Source organism: Bombus pyrosoma, linkage group LG11 (genome assembly GCF_014825855.1).
Source record: "Bombus pyrosoma isolate SC7728 linkage group LG11, ASM1482585v1, whole genome shotgun sequence".
NCBI classification, from domain to species: Eukaryota; Metazoa; Arthropoda; class Insecta; order Hymenoptera; family Apidae; genus Bombus; species Bombus pyrosoma.
In genome coordinates this window covers 14,098,521-14,112,176 of record NC_057780.1, presented here as the reverse complement: position 1 = coordinate 14,112,176, position 13,656 = coordinate 14,098,521, and the positions used below count along the sequence as shown (strand labels likewise).

Here is a 13,656-nt window from a genome sequence, read left to right as displayed (position 1 = left end):
CCCGCTGCAATAAACTTGTCCCCTAAATGTTGGAAGTACTCTTCCCACATTTGTGTTGTAATTTTGTGTCGCGGCGGTACATATACTGCTGACAATTGAAAATGATTGCTGCCAGTTTGTACTGTAACGGTGGTTGCTTGGATATATTCCTTACTAACTTGGTTGTGTAAGTAGTGTTTTATGTCGTTTCTTATTATCATTGCGGTCCCTCCGTGTGCTTTTCCTGAGGGGTGTTTGGTATCATATATAGTGTAGTACGGTATTTTCATGTAGCTTTTTGTAGTGAAGTGTGTTTCTGAAACAAGTAGTATGTCGATATTGTTGTTGTACAGGAATGTTTCAGTTTCTAGGGCTCTTTGTTGTAGGCGGTTTGAGTTCCAGGCTGCTATTTTTAGCGTGTCCGTTTTTGTTTTTTGCTTAGCATGTTTGTAAGTAATTGAAGCATGACTACGATCTGTTGTGTTTGCTGTCTGAGAACTGCATTTTGCTCGCTTATCATTTTTGTTAGCATTTCGGTGTTATTGATGGATTGCTTGAGCAGTTCCTTGATTTCTGTAGCGTCGTTGTTGCTATTGCTCTGATTTTGGTTGTCTATGTATGCTGATTGGTTAGTTACTTGCGTGTAGCTTCGCCTACCAAAGGTGTTGGTGTTATTGTGGTTAATGTTCGTTACGTGCTGTACACTTTGGGGATTAATGTTTCCGTTTATAGTGTTTGGTTCATGTCGTGCTATCAATGTTGTATCACTATCCGTTATATTTTGTTGTGGTTTGTAGTTATTGAATGATGTATTGCGAAGTGGTGGAAACAGTTTACGTTGTAATTGTTTCCTGATTTCACATCCTTTATAGCTGGCTGGGTGTTTTCCGTTACAGTTATAGCATCTAACTTCTTTTATTTTTCCTGTATATGGGCAGTGTATTGTTAAGCGATTTTTTGCACATTTAACACATGCCGGGCTTCTGTTACAATAATTTTTTGTGTGGCCGTATTGTTGGCACCGCATGCATTGTGATATATCTTTTTTGTAGCGTGGTGGTTCCACTGTTACTATTGTGTTTAGTATTTTTTTGATTTCATATATTTCTTTGTTATTGGTTCTGGGTTCAAGTTCTATTAAGAATAATGGTAATGGTTGCTTCGTATCGTATCTTGTTATATTGTTTATTGTTCTTGCTTGATGGCCAATTTTTGCTAGTTCATCACTTAATTCTTTTGTGTTAATTTTTGGATGCAAACCTCTTATAACTATCTTGTAGCTCCTTTCCGTTTTGAGCTGATACGTGTGCTACACAGCTTTTTTTTCCTTTAATGCTTTTATCACATTCCTATAAATTTCAGAGGTGTTTGTTTGAATTTTTACTTGATCTAATTTTGTTTGTTTTATTGTATAATTATCCTTCCCGACTATGTTGTTATTAGTTCAATAACCGGGTCTATTATTTGGGCCTCGACAAATATTGTAATGTGACTTGAATGAGTTGTGGCTTTACTTGTCGGATCAGCGTCTATTTCTTCCGTTAGTGAGCTGAAGAAATTTCTTAATGGTAATTCTTGCAGCCATCGCTGCTTTATCGTGTCGTTTTACGTTTCTTGTTTGTCTTTGCTAGTTTCCAGTTTTCGTCCTGGTAATATCTTTCGTTATCGTGGTTGCGCTCCTCCTGTCTCCACTGCTCTTCCGTTTCTTCTATAGCCATATCGTTTTGGTTGTTGTTACTTTGCTGTTGTTGTTTTAGGCCTGGTAAATCTACCGACCTGCTTATATAGTGCATTTCTCCTTTGGTTGTAATTTTTATTGTTGGTATCTGATACTGCATTTTTAAACTTCCCCTCTCTATCACTCTTAGTTAACTTTATTTCTTTTCGAAACACTTCTTTGAATCACTTCACCGGAGCACACGACCGACTAGACACGTCCGTCCACCTCGGTTGCCCGAGCAGGAATAACATCTAAGTTTGATTGAGATTGTGAAACATCACAATTAAACTCTACAATATATTAATGATTTCTTATGATAAAGCTTCTCTATTTTTTGCACTGGATCAAAGATTATATGGTCAAAAATTTTCTTACAATTTTTGTTAGTCTTGCTCTCATAGATTGTGATACCTAGTGAGAAAATAATATGTACAAAATTTCAGAGTGACTGGACAACGGGAACCTGTGGCCCATTTGAGTTAAAGTTTTAAAATTTTTGACTTCACGTCAATTTCGAACATAATCGTGTTCCGCTCTTTGACGAGTGTCTAACAGAATAGAAAGCAAGTAAACGAATATTTCAATAATTATAAACGTATAAATTAAGGAATTTATTATAATAACATTGTGACGTTTTTAAATATATTGTTCCAAATATTATGGTAAATGTAAATATCTATGTAAATATCTATGTATGTATGGTAAATGTAAATAGCTTTTGTAGCTACTGTATTCCCTAACATCATTATTCTTCAATGAAGCATTTTTTTCTTAGATTCTACATACATTTCATTGCCATAGTATCAAATTACTCGAAGATGGTATCCCGTTGGGGATAACGATCCACATGTTATTTGGCAATCAAGTTAGAAAAATTTACCAAATGTCCAGCTGGACAAATTGTAAAGTACAAATTAAATAATAAAAACAAATTGTATCAAATTTTTACATATTTATAATTTATACACATGAAAATACTACTAAATGATAAAAAGTTGATAGTAGTTGTATTTTCGACCTATCGCGGGGAGACGTGGTCGCGAGAATGCGCGTCAACGGGAGTCGTAAATGCCCGTTACGATTGCAAGAATCGACACCACGAATAGATCGATCCCCTTATTTCGGTTAGGATAATAGGGGTAATTGTTGTAGTATAACGCTGCGATTTACAGGGTTATAAATTTGTATATTTCCAACACTTAATACACTGACGAGATACAGCGTGATTGACGAATACGAATCGAGGAAGTGAATTTGACTGTTCTAGAGCTTCAGAAGGAGAGTGGAGAGAGTGACCGCTCTCTCGTGTTGAGAATAAGTAAGTGTCGTTCTTATGTGATTATGGAGGAAAACTCGGTGTGGGCGTGTCTTTTGAACTAAGAAAACGGATTCGTTGCTCACACTTTTCGTTAGTAGAGTGAGGGCAACGATCTGCGATGACCATTGGTTATAGCCAACGTGAACAGACGACGATTGGAGGAGGAAGCCTCCGATCGACGTGGCTCGGGGTTGACCTTATTCATAGGAAAAACCGGCTTTTCGTTCTTATCCACTTTTTCCGTTAGGTGACTACCCGCTTTCTCCGTAATTTGTAAGAACGTATAATAAATTCAAAGACCGTTTTAAGTACCAGCTATGTACCGAAAATATTTCTAGGATGAGCAATTCCTTCAGGTCAAACATGTGAAGCGAAAATATATCGAAACAATCGAAACGTTAAAATGTTAACGTTTTACGGTGGGTCCTTGAATTTATTGAGGGTCAGAAGGACGGTGCGTAGACCGTCGGTGGTGAAGCAGAGCGGGATGAAGTGCAGATGTCTTGCGCGACATAACAGTAGTCGGATCCAATTAATTCGTATATGAATGCAAGAATAAATGTAATGGTACAAATACTTTTTGTAGCCATTGTACGAATATAATAATAGAAACAGTAATACGCTTAAAGAACAATAATTTTGTATTAAATTTGGTTTCTGCACCCGAGATAAATATTTTAATCTACATAGTATAATATATGTCATATTTAATATGATAAATCATTACAAACTACAATGTTTTCCATATTTATCAATAACAATAAAGAAAAATAGTAACATTTTTAATTTTTTATACAAAATAACATGGCTATTCTGTACAGTATCTCTTACTTACATTATCTTTTCATACATAGTGTAAAGAAGGTGTTTTGTGTCAAGGTAATAACATAATAACTTTTCACTATATTATAAATCATGATATTAACAGTTCTAAAGCTTGTTTTTACGTAGTTTAAAAGTAGCTGCTAAACACAAATGATCACTTCCAACTGCAAAATTAGGTATTGTAGGTAAAGTGTTGCATCTTGTGGCTGTGGGTAAATCATATATCTCAAGAAGTTCCAGATCGCTATAAAAAATATAATCAACAGTGATCCATTTGCCCTGATTTGTTGTAGCTTCTTGTTCTCCGTGACAATTTTGATGTTTGTATACACTATTAAAATGGAAAGGATGAGTTAAGGTCCCAGAACAGAAATTAACATGATAATCATGTGCAATTTCTATTGTTTGAAAATCAGTTGTATCTGCTTTCACTTCGCAAACGTTTGATGAATTATTTTCTGAAGTATCTACATTGTGGTGTTCGCTATTTTCCAACTGCAACAGATTAAATATTCAATTTACCATCTCACTTTGTAAATTACACATATAACTCGAATAGAAACAATACACGGTCATATTTCAAAACTCTTAATACGATATATATACAGGATGCAAAAAAATTATTTGTCACAGCTTTGGCAAGTAAGTCCTATATCTTTAGATTCCATCGGTGTAGACCTTTTAAGAGAAGTGACCGCAAAGTCGACCTTGGTCTTAAATTTCGAGGTCAAATTCTCTTTAATATCTTTTCTAGAAAATAAAAAATAAATAAATTGCAAGATAAAGGCAATAAACTACCTAAACTACTTTCTGACCAGCATCCTATATAAAAACAAGAACATTAAGAAGAAAACACCTGTAAGATTTAATAACTCAAATGCAAATATAGTGCTCCATACCTATGGTACTTACGTACATATAAAAAATAAGGATGCTAATTAAAGAACTAGTGTCTACTTAAAGATTACCGTCCCAATTTCATACCAACCTGGATGGATCAGCCTAACCACAACCTAACCCCAATCTAGGACTTGTAGACCGTAGACGGTTTTCCATTATACATACCTTATCAATTGTCGATATATTTTATGTGCTAAAGAATAATTCTCAGCGGCTTCACCAATAGTAGACTATGTATATATATGTATGTAATAAAATCAGTTATATATACACACAGATATTAAATTTAATAAAACTTTAATATTTTTTCCAAGAGAATGGTAGGGTTATGATCATGGTTCCTTTGAGACTTTCAATCCTTGCAACAAGTATTATATGATGCAATAAAAAATTTGCTCTTAAAATTCGAGGTCAAGGTCAATTTTTTGACAGACCTCTACCAATCCGAAGGTATAGGAGCATCTGTCAAAGCCATGACAAACTGTTTTTGAACATCCTGTACATTGTACATATTGTAGGTAATTGTTCAGAAATTTATCTTCAACACCAATCCTGTTGATTTTTAAATAAACCTTTCTTGTAAAACTATTTGGTGTAAAATGATTTGTCCTTTGAACAATTTTTTCTTATACATATAACGGGTGGTCAGCCTTAACACGTTGGGTGTGGCGTCAGATCCTAGGGACTGACATTGTACTATTGTAGAAAGGACTAAAACGTCACGTGCATCCTTCTACTTCCCATATTGTTATTCAAAAAGTTCTGCCCGAGCAGCCGAGCTAAACGGACGTGTGAAACAGTGCTTCAGCGAAAGTGCGACAAGTGGGGAAAACAAAGGACTAACGATAGCGTCCATCGCTAAACGGNTCGAAAATACAAAATGCAACAGCAAATACCACCAGTAAAAATAACAAACAAAGGAGAAACATATTTCATAAACAAAACTACGGATTTAATAAATCTAAATCAAACAATAAACGATGATCAAGACTGCTCAGCTACAAATGAAATAGAAATGAATACTTTACAAAAGAATGACGAGAAGAATAATATCAATAATATCAAATGAACTATCACAACATGATGAAAGCTGGAAGGTGGTAACTTTCAATAAAAAATGAAAAATAACAACAAACACAAACTTTAGGAGGGCTGTAGAAGCAGAAAAGCAACAATGGCTACAAGAAATCACTCTCCGAAACTTCTTCAGCGCACTGCCAGAAGAGAAAGAAACAGATCCAGCTGAAAAATCAATAACCCGCATCGCCAAACCACCACCAATTTACATAGACGTTCAAATAGTAGACCCCATCATCGAACTACTAAACAACACGGCAGGAAAAGAAAACTATAGTATAAAACAACTAAAACAGGACCAGGTAAAAGTACAAACTAACAACCCAGAAACTTTTAGAAAAGTGACAAAAGCACTAAAAGAAAAAAATGCCGGGTATCACACTTACCAGCTCAAAACTGACAAAAGTTACAAAGCAGTAATAAGAGGATTACACCCAAAAACAAATACAAGCAATACATGCGAGGAACTAGCTAAAATCGGACACCAGGTAAGAACAATAAGCAACATAACCAGATATGATACCAAACAACCATTACCTCTAATTATAATAGAACTTGATCCTAAAAACAATAACAAAGAAATTCTTTAAATTAAAAAAGTTCTAAACACAATAATAACAGTGGAGCCACCTAGACACAAAAAAGACATACCGCAATGCATACGGTGTCAGCAATTTGGACACACAAAAAATTACTGCAACAGAAATCCGGCGTGTGTCAAATGCGCAGAAAGGCACCTAACAACGAACTGCCCATACATGGGAAAAATAAATTTTTTTATTGTTTATTTAAATTCTACAATTTATCCAGTAGGATATTTGGTAAAATATTATAGCTTAAATATACATAGCATGTGGATGGTTACCCCCAGCGGGGTACCATCTTCGTGTTTGTTAGGTTGTATACTTTGTAAGATCTGCTGGGTGTTTCCTTTTCAGTCTTCTTTCTATGCTTCTGTTAATCGTTTCCGCAGCCAGCCGGTTTGGGTATGTTGTTATTCTTTCTCTGTACTTTTTCGCGTATCTGGTAATCTTCTCCCTGACCGTTGGTATTCCCAGGTCCTTCCGAATATCCTCATTTCTAACGTACCATGGGGCGTTTACTATTGTTCTAAGAATTTTTGCTTGTAATGTCTCTATTTTGTTTATATGGCTCTTTGCTGCTGTCTCCCATAGTGGTATTCCGTATGTCCAGATTGGTTTTATAATTGTTTTATATATTTTTAGTTTATTTTCTATGCTTAGTTTGGATTTTCGACTTGTTAGCCAATGCATTTGTCTCCTTGTTGTCTGTATTTTGCCTATTGTTGATTTAATATGCTGTTTCCATGTGAGTTGTGTATCTATGTGGAGTCCTAGGTATTTGACTTGTCTTGTTTGTGTTATGTGCGTACCGTTCAGTAGGATGTTTGGTGGCATCTGTTTTCTCAATGTGAATGTAATATGGTTGCATTTGTTGGAGTTTGCTTTTATTTGTTTAGCTTGCAGCTACTTTTCTATTTTTGTGATGTGTTCTTGTAGTAATGTGGCTGCTGTTTCTGGGTTCGTGTGCCTGACTAGTACAGCTGTGTCGTCCGCGAATGTCAGTATTTTGCTATTGGTAGTTGTTGGTATGTTGGCCGTGTATAGTGTGTATAGTATTGGTCCTCAGATGCTTCCTTGCGGAACCCCTGCCTCGATGTCTTTAACTTCAGAATATGAGTCCTTGATTTTTATTACGAATGTTCTGCTGCTTAAGTAGGATTTTATTAATTGGTATATTTACTCCGGGAATTGTTTTCTGATTGTTTGTAGCAGGCTTTCGTGGTTTATTTTGTCAAATGCTTTCTCGATGTCCATAAAGAGGACTGTACAGTATTATTTGTTTTCTAATGCTAGTATTATTTCATTAATGAGCCTGTGCATTTGCTCTATCGTGGAGTGTTTGTTTCTGAATCCAAATTGGTGATCTGGTATTAATTTTTCCTTCTCTATTGTTGGTTTTAGGCGGTCGTATATTATTTTTTCTGGTATTTTGGAAAACACAGGAAGTAGCGATATTGGTCTGTAAGATGCTGTTTGGTGTGGGTCTTTGCCTGGTTTAGGTAGCATTATGATCTGTGCTAGTTTCCATAGTTTAGGATAGTATTGGATTCTTAGTATTGCATTGTATATTATTGTCATTAGTCGTATCGCTTTTGGAGGAAGGTTTTTCAAGATTTTACCATTGATTAGGTCGATTCCTGGTGCTTTATTGTTTTTTGTTTTTTCGATTATGTTTCTAATTTCTTGTGCTATTGTTTTAGGTATGGTGTATTGCCTGTCAGTTGAGATACTAGTGGTTGGCGCATCCTCGTCCGTATGACAATTGAGATTGCTGTTGTGGATATTATGTGGTGTAAATGTGTTGCACAGGTGTTTGGAAAATTCTTCAGCTTGCTCTTCGTTGCTTCTTGCCCATGTGTTATCTGCTTTTCTGATTCCTGGGGCTAGTTTAATTGGCTTCTTTATTTTTTTCGTGGCTTTCCATAGGGAGTAGTTGGAGTTCTCGTGTGCAGAGAGTGTCTCTATGAACTTTGTGAATTCGTTATTATTGTGCTCTTTTATTTTGTTTTTTATTTCCTTTGCAAGTTTGTTTAAGTGTTTTTTGTTTTCTCGTGATCTATGTTTTTGCTATTTTACTTTCGCTTTTCTTTTTTCTGTAATTTTTTCAAGGATGTCCGGCGGAATTATCTTTGTTTGTCTTTCGGTTGCTTCAGACATAGTGGTTGCCCATGCTGCTTCTTGAATAGTTTCTGTAAATGTTGTTACTGCCTGTTCAATGTGCTCGGGTGTTTTTAATGGAATGTTGCAGTTGATCTTACTCTCGATTATTTCTTTAAATGTTTGCCATTTGGTGGTTTTACTGCATAGTGTATCTGGATTGTTATAAAGTATTGGTTTGTTTCTGTATGTAATTATTATGGGGGTGTGTGATCGGAACTAAGCTCTAGGCTGGGTGCTATTTTTAGCTTATTTGCGTTTAGTCCATTTGTAACTGCAAAATCGAGTAAATTTTTGCTAGTTCATCACTTAATCTTTTGTGTTAATTTTTGGATGCAAACCTCTTATAACTATCTTGTAGCTCCTTTCCGTTTTGAGCTGATACGTGTGGTACACAGCATTTTTTTCCTTTAATGCTTTTATCACATTCCTATAAATTTCAGAGGTGTTTATTTGAATTTTTACTTGATCTAATTTTGTTTGTTTTATTGTATTATTATCCTTCCCGACTATATTGTTTGGTAGTTCAATAAGCGGGTCTATTATTTGAACCTCGACAAATATTGTAATATGATTTGAATGAGTTGTGGCTTTACTTGTCGGATCAGCGCCTATTTCTTCCGTTAGTGAGCTGAAGGAATTTCTTAATGGTAATTCTTGCAGCCATCGCTGCTTTTCTGTATCTAGATTGTCTGCGGCACTTGTGCCTGGTGTCGTTTTACGTTTCTTGTTTGTCTTTGCTAGTTTCCAGTTTTCGTCCTGGTAATATCTTTCGTTATCGTGGTTGCGCTCCTCCTGTCTCCACTGCTCTTCCGTTTCTTCTATAGCCATATCGTTTTGGTTGTTGTTGCTTTGCTGTTGTTGTTTTAGGCCTGGTAAATCTACCGACCTGCTTATATAGTGCATTTCTTCTTTGGTTGTAATTTTTATTGTTGGTATCTGCTACTGCATTTTTAAACTTCCCCTCTCTATCACTCTTAGTTAACTTTATTTCTTTTCGAAACACTTCTTTGAATCACTTCACCGAAGCACACGACCGACTAGACACGTCCGTCCACCTCGGTTGCCCGAGCAGGAATGACTATAAATTAAGCCCTCATCCGCGTGACGTGCGGGCCAGCGGTCCTGTCGTCTTACGATTGCGATTGCCTAGGTTCTAGAAAGAGATAATGTAAACACATGAGAAAAATTTTTACCTTCTGCGTGGCTGCGATGCGGAGGGTACTCGTCATTCATTGTACAGTCGTCACCACGGACGGACGTAAAAGCAAAACCACGCGAGTTCATCATATTTCGAGCTCGTAGAACGTGTTCTAGGCAGAACTACCAAACTACCGCTTGGGTGCATCCTACAGACTTTAGTGTAAAAATACAATCAGAAAGAATGCTGTCGAACATATGGTCAATGAAAAGAAGTAAAAATGAAATAGTTGATGCGTTATGAATATGGCTCGTGCAGGAATGACAAAAAGTTATTAGTGGGCCAATTTTAGAAGAAAAACAATCCAATTGCGCAAGATATTTAGCGACGAAGAATTCTTGACGAGCGAAGGTTGTCTTTAACGATGGATAAAGCAACACGGTGTGCACTACTTAAGTGTTTGTGACGAAAAAAATTAGCAAACCAAAACGCTGTAAATGAATTTTCAAAGAAATTTGTAGACATTACATAGAAGAAAAATCTTAGCGCTGGGCAAGTGTACAGTTCCGATGAAACAGGTTTAAAATTGCTGCTGCATTCTTTTATAGACAAGACAGTTAAGCCAAAGACATTTAAAGATATTAATGCGATTGAAACTGTCAATCAAGGCTATTCTTTTCCTTGATAATGCTCCCATGTATCCGAGAAATATTTTTTTTCGTGACATTAAGGTGATGATTTTAGATGATTAAGCTGCTGTTACAACTTTGATCCAACCCATGCATCATGGTGTGATAATTAGCCTGAAAAATACGTTATAGAAGAAAACTTTTATCACAATTACTCGAAATAATAACTAACTAAGAAAGACGACTTACTGCCGCCTTTAAGAAAATTGATATTACAGATGTTATTATGTATTGGTATCTGCTTCTGAAGAAACCCCAGCATCGACGTTTTTAACATCATGGAAGAAATTATGACCTGATGCGAAAAAATTCATCGAGGGAAACTAGTTGCGAAAGGAGCTATGTGCCAAAGATCGAACAGATCACGATAATAATATCGCTTTGCTCAATGATTTCAATCTTTTGGCCGGATGCGACAATTCAGAAACAGACGATGCCACTAAATAGCTTATGAATGATAATATTTTAGAGAATGAAATATTAATGGATGACGAAATTATCCAAGCAATTAGATGATGGGAGATGAAGAATTAAATAATTCAGCTGTTTTGAGTGCAGATAAGAATGAAGAAGTGAGTCATGTAGAAGGCAAGATTGCAATTGAAACTACAATGAGATATGTTGAACAATAAGAGAATCATTTGCAATTAATATCTTATTTTAAAATAAGTGGCGTGATATCGCATTAATAAACAAAATTAAATCAAAGAAACAGAAAGAAATTACCGATTTTTGGGTAAAAAATAATATTTAGTAAACATTGTTTATATGTACATATGTATGTATTAGGTGTATGCAATAAACATTATTCATATACTTATACGTTACTGAACAAATTCAGTAACTACTTAAAAATGTTAATTGAAACATGTTATCGGATTAACTGGCCATTCGTTTATCCGACCAAGGCGGTCCTGTCTACAGCGGCCGGTTAAGCGGGAGTCTCCTGTATCTCGGCAACTAAGACTGATCGCCCACCATATGTATAGGGAAAAGTTGTTCAAAATGTTGATTAATATAATATATTTCAAAATGATCGAAATCGGAGAGAAGATAATTTTCCTGCAATTTCACCTCCATTAACTATTTATTAATTATTAACGTACCATCACTTTGTCTGTTCCTTCTCCACGTAGTCTCTGTTTTAAGATATTAAAATGTTGACAATTATCAGTAATGCAAAGCCGGGGAGGGATAAGAGAATTCGATAGAGACCGGTTGTTAGTTCGTTCAAGATTTTTCCCCCTCCCTTGATATTCAAATACTCCCTCTACAATAAATTTGTATACTCCAGAATGGGGCTGCAAGTTGAAATCACCTGCCAGTATGATTGGAAGATATTTGGCACCCGTCCTGTTCATAAAATAACACATTAGATATATTATATATAATAATATATATGAGCGTAATTAATGTTTCCGTAATAAAACATAGTCAAAGAAAATAATATTTCAATTAAATTCTCGACGAAGCTGTAGAAAAGCTACGTTCTTTCCGATTTCCATGATTTTTTAACATGTTATAGAAATCAACATTTTAAACAAGTTTTTCCTATATACATAACTGTCGGGCGGCTATAGTTTCCGAGATATCAGCAAAAAATTATGGATACCACTACAGTGAATTCTACCAATAATTGTGCATTCGTAACAGTGTACGCGTTAATATTGCCAGTCGCCTGTATTCTGTTTACAGTATATAAACGAGTATAGTTTATAAACGATGTTTGGACGAGATAAATTTCATAAAAATAATAAGTGAATTGATATGAGTAATTGATACTATTTTACGAAATAGGAGAATTAGTATCCATTCATGCAATCGCGGCCAGATTGAAAAGACCAACTAATATTTAATGATAACCAACGATTGATGATATTCATTTTTAGTTGAATTATGACAGATACAGTTTTGCATATGCAGTTGCGCACGGAACTTCACCCATACTTGTCCCACCCTCGTTTATATACATAAACAGAAGATAAGTGTTATGTTTTGACTAGGTCATTCTATGCAGCCGATTGCAACTAATGCAGCCGCAGCTGTTGCCACGGGTGCACAACTATAGGCAAAATTTACTGTGTGGTATCGATAAATTTTTATGAATATATCGAAAACTATAGCCGACCGACATGTTATATGTACAGGAAAAAGTTGTTCAAAATTTTAAGCTTTACAGCAGACTCAAAGATCATCGAAATCGAAGAGGCACCTATTTCTTCTACAGTTTCACCAGTTTCTTCAAAAATTAAAATACCGATACGCTGCGTTTCAGGGTACGATCATAGAAACAAATCTCGACAATCATATACCAAAGTCTAGGGAAAACCGTCCGAAAATTAAATCGTGACTAGTTGTGAAAAATCAACATGGAAGACAAGAAAGTTCTCATTCTGCGCATGCGTGACAAGTATGTATATAGTATAAATGTCTAAAACCAAGAGAGAGATTTCCAATCATCTGTCTCTGTCTTGTAAGAATTTGGAGGACTTTGTTGACCTTTCATGTTGATTTTTCACAACTAGACGCGACTCAATTTTTTCAGCCAGTGTCGAGACCTGTTTATATGATGATTGTGTTTCATGGTTACGATACGTATAGGATATAGATCATAGGTATACCATTGTATTCGACTGCATAGCGCAACGCACAGATGATACACCGAAATCGGGATACAGCAGTCTTTTATAACTGACATTTCAAGGAATGTTGTCTTATATTTTCTAAACTTTTAAATCCGCAATTTTCAAGAGGAAATTTTCAAAATAATAATTTTGTTACGTCGAGCGACACTCTACCTAGACCAGGCCACACACCGCGGGCAAGATGGCAACCAGATGTCCGCACGTCCTTACGGCATAGCCTTAATAGTCTTAAGGACCTATCATAAATCTCAGGCATTTTCTAGCTAAAGTCCTTTAGACCGTACAAACATCTTTTTACTGATTCCTTTCCAAAGCCTATTGTTTATTACGGGAAGACACGGGAAAGTTAGTTTTTCTCACGTACGATACTTTACACTAGCAAATATCTATCGAGGGCGGCTAAGACCCTTCCTAGTCCATCAACCTTCTTTTATCCAATCAGAAGCAAGTCTACTGCCCTCACTTTCCTAACAAAAATTGTCATGAACAAAACCGATGGTCCCTCGCTTTAGACACACCCATCACTAGCTGTCCTCCGACACAGCATCGCCACTTTAACTTACTTATTCTTCACCGTTAGAATAGTCAACATGTCATAACCGGGTTTCTATCCTTAAATCA

At 35.8% G+C, this 13,656-nt stretch overlaps 2 protein-coding genes across 3 annotated transcripts in view; both read right to left on the bottom strand.

The window, feature by feature from the left end:
- Window positions 1-1,407: 1,407 nt before the first annotated feature.
- Window positions 1,408-1,817, bottom strand: LOC122572810. The gene is made up of 2 exons (XM_043738291.1): window positions 1,589-1,817; window positions 1,408-1,547 (listed from the first exon to the last, which is right to left on the bottom strand). Exons 1-2 carry the CDS (start codon window positions 1,815-1,817, stop codon window positions 1,408-1,410), a joined length of 369 nt encoding a protein of 122 aa, XP_043594226.1.
- Window positions 1,818-3,782: 1,965 nt separating this feature from the next.
- Window positions 3,783-13,656, bottom strand: part of LOC122572809 (protein angel) — a 36,733-nt gene continuing 26,859 nt past the window's right edge. For both annotated transcript variants that reach the window (XM_043738289.1, XM_043738290.1), the window contains 2 exons: window positions 11,497-11,743; window positions 3,783-4,337 (listed from right to left, as the gene is read on the bottom strand). In XM_043738289.1, coding sequence (XP_043594224.1) covers window positions 3,948-4,337; window positions 11,497-11,743 — 637 coding nt within the window. In that variant the 3' untranslated portion in view covers window positions 3,783-3,947. The remainder of the gene's footprint in view (window positions 4,338-11,496; window positions 11,744-13,656) is intronic.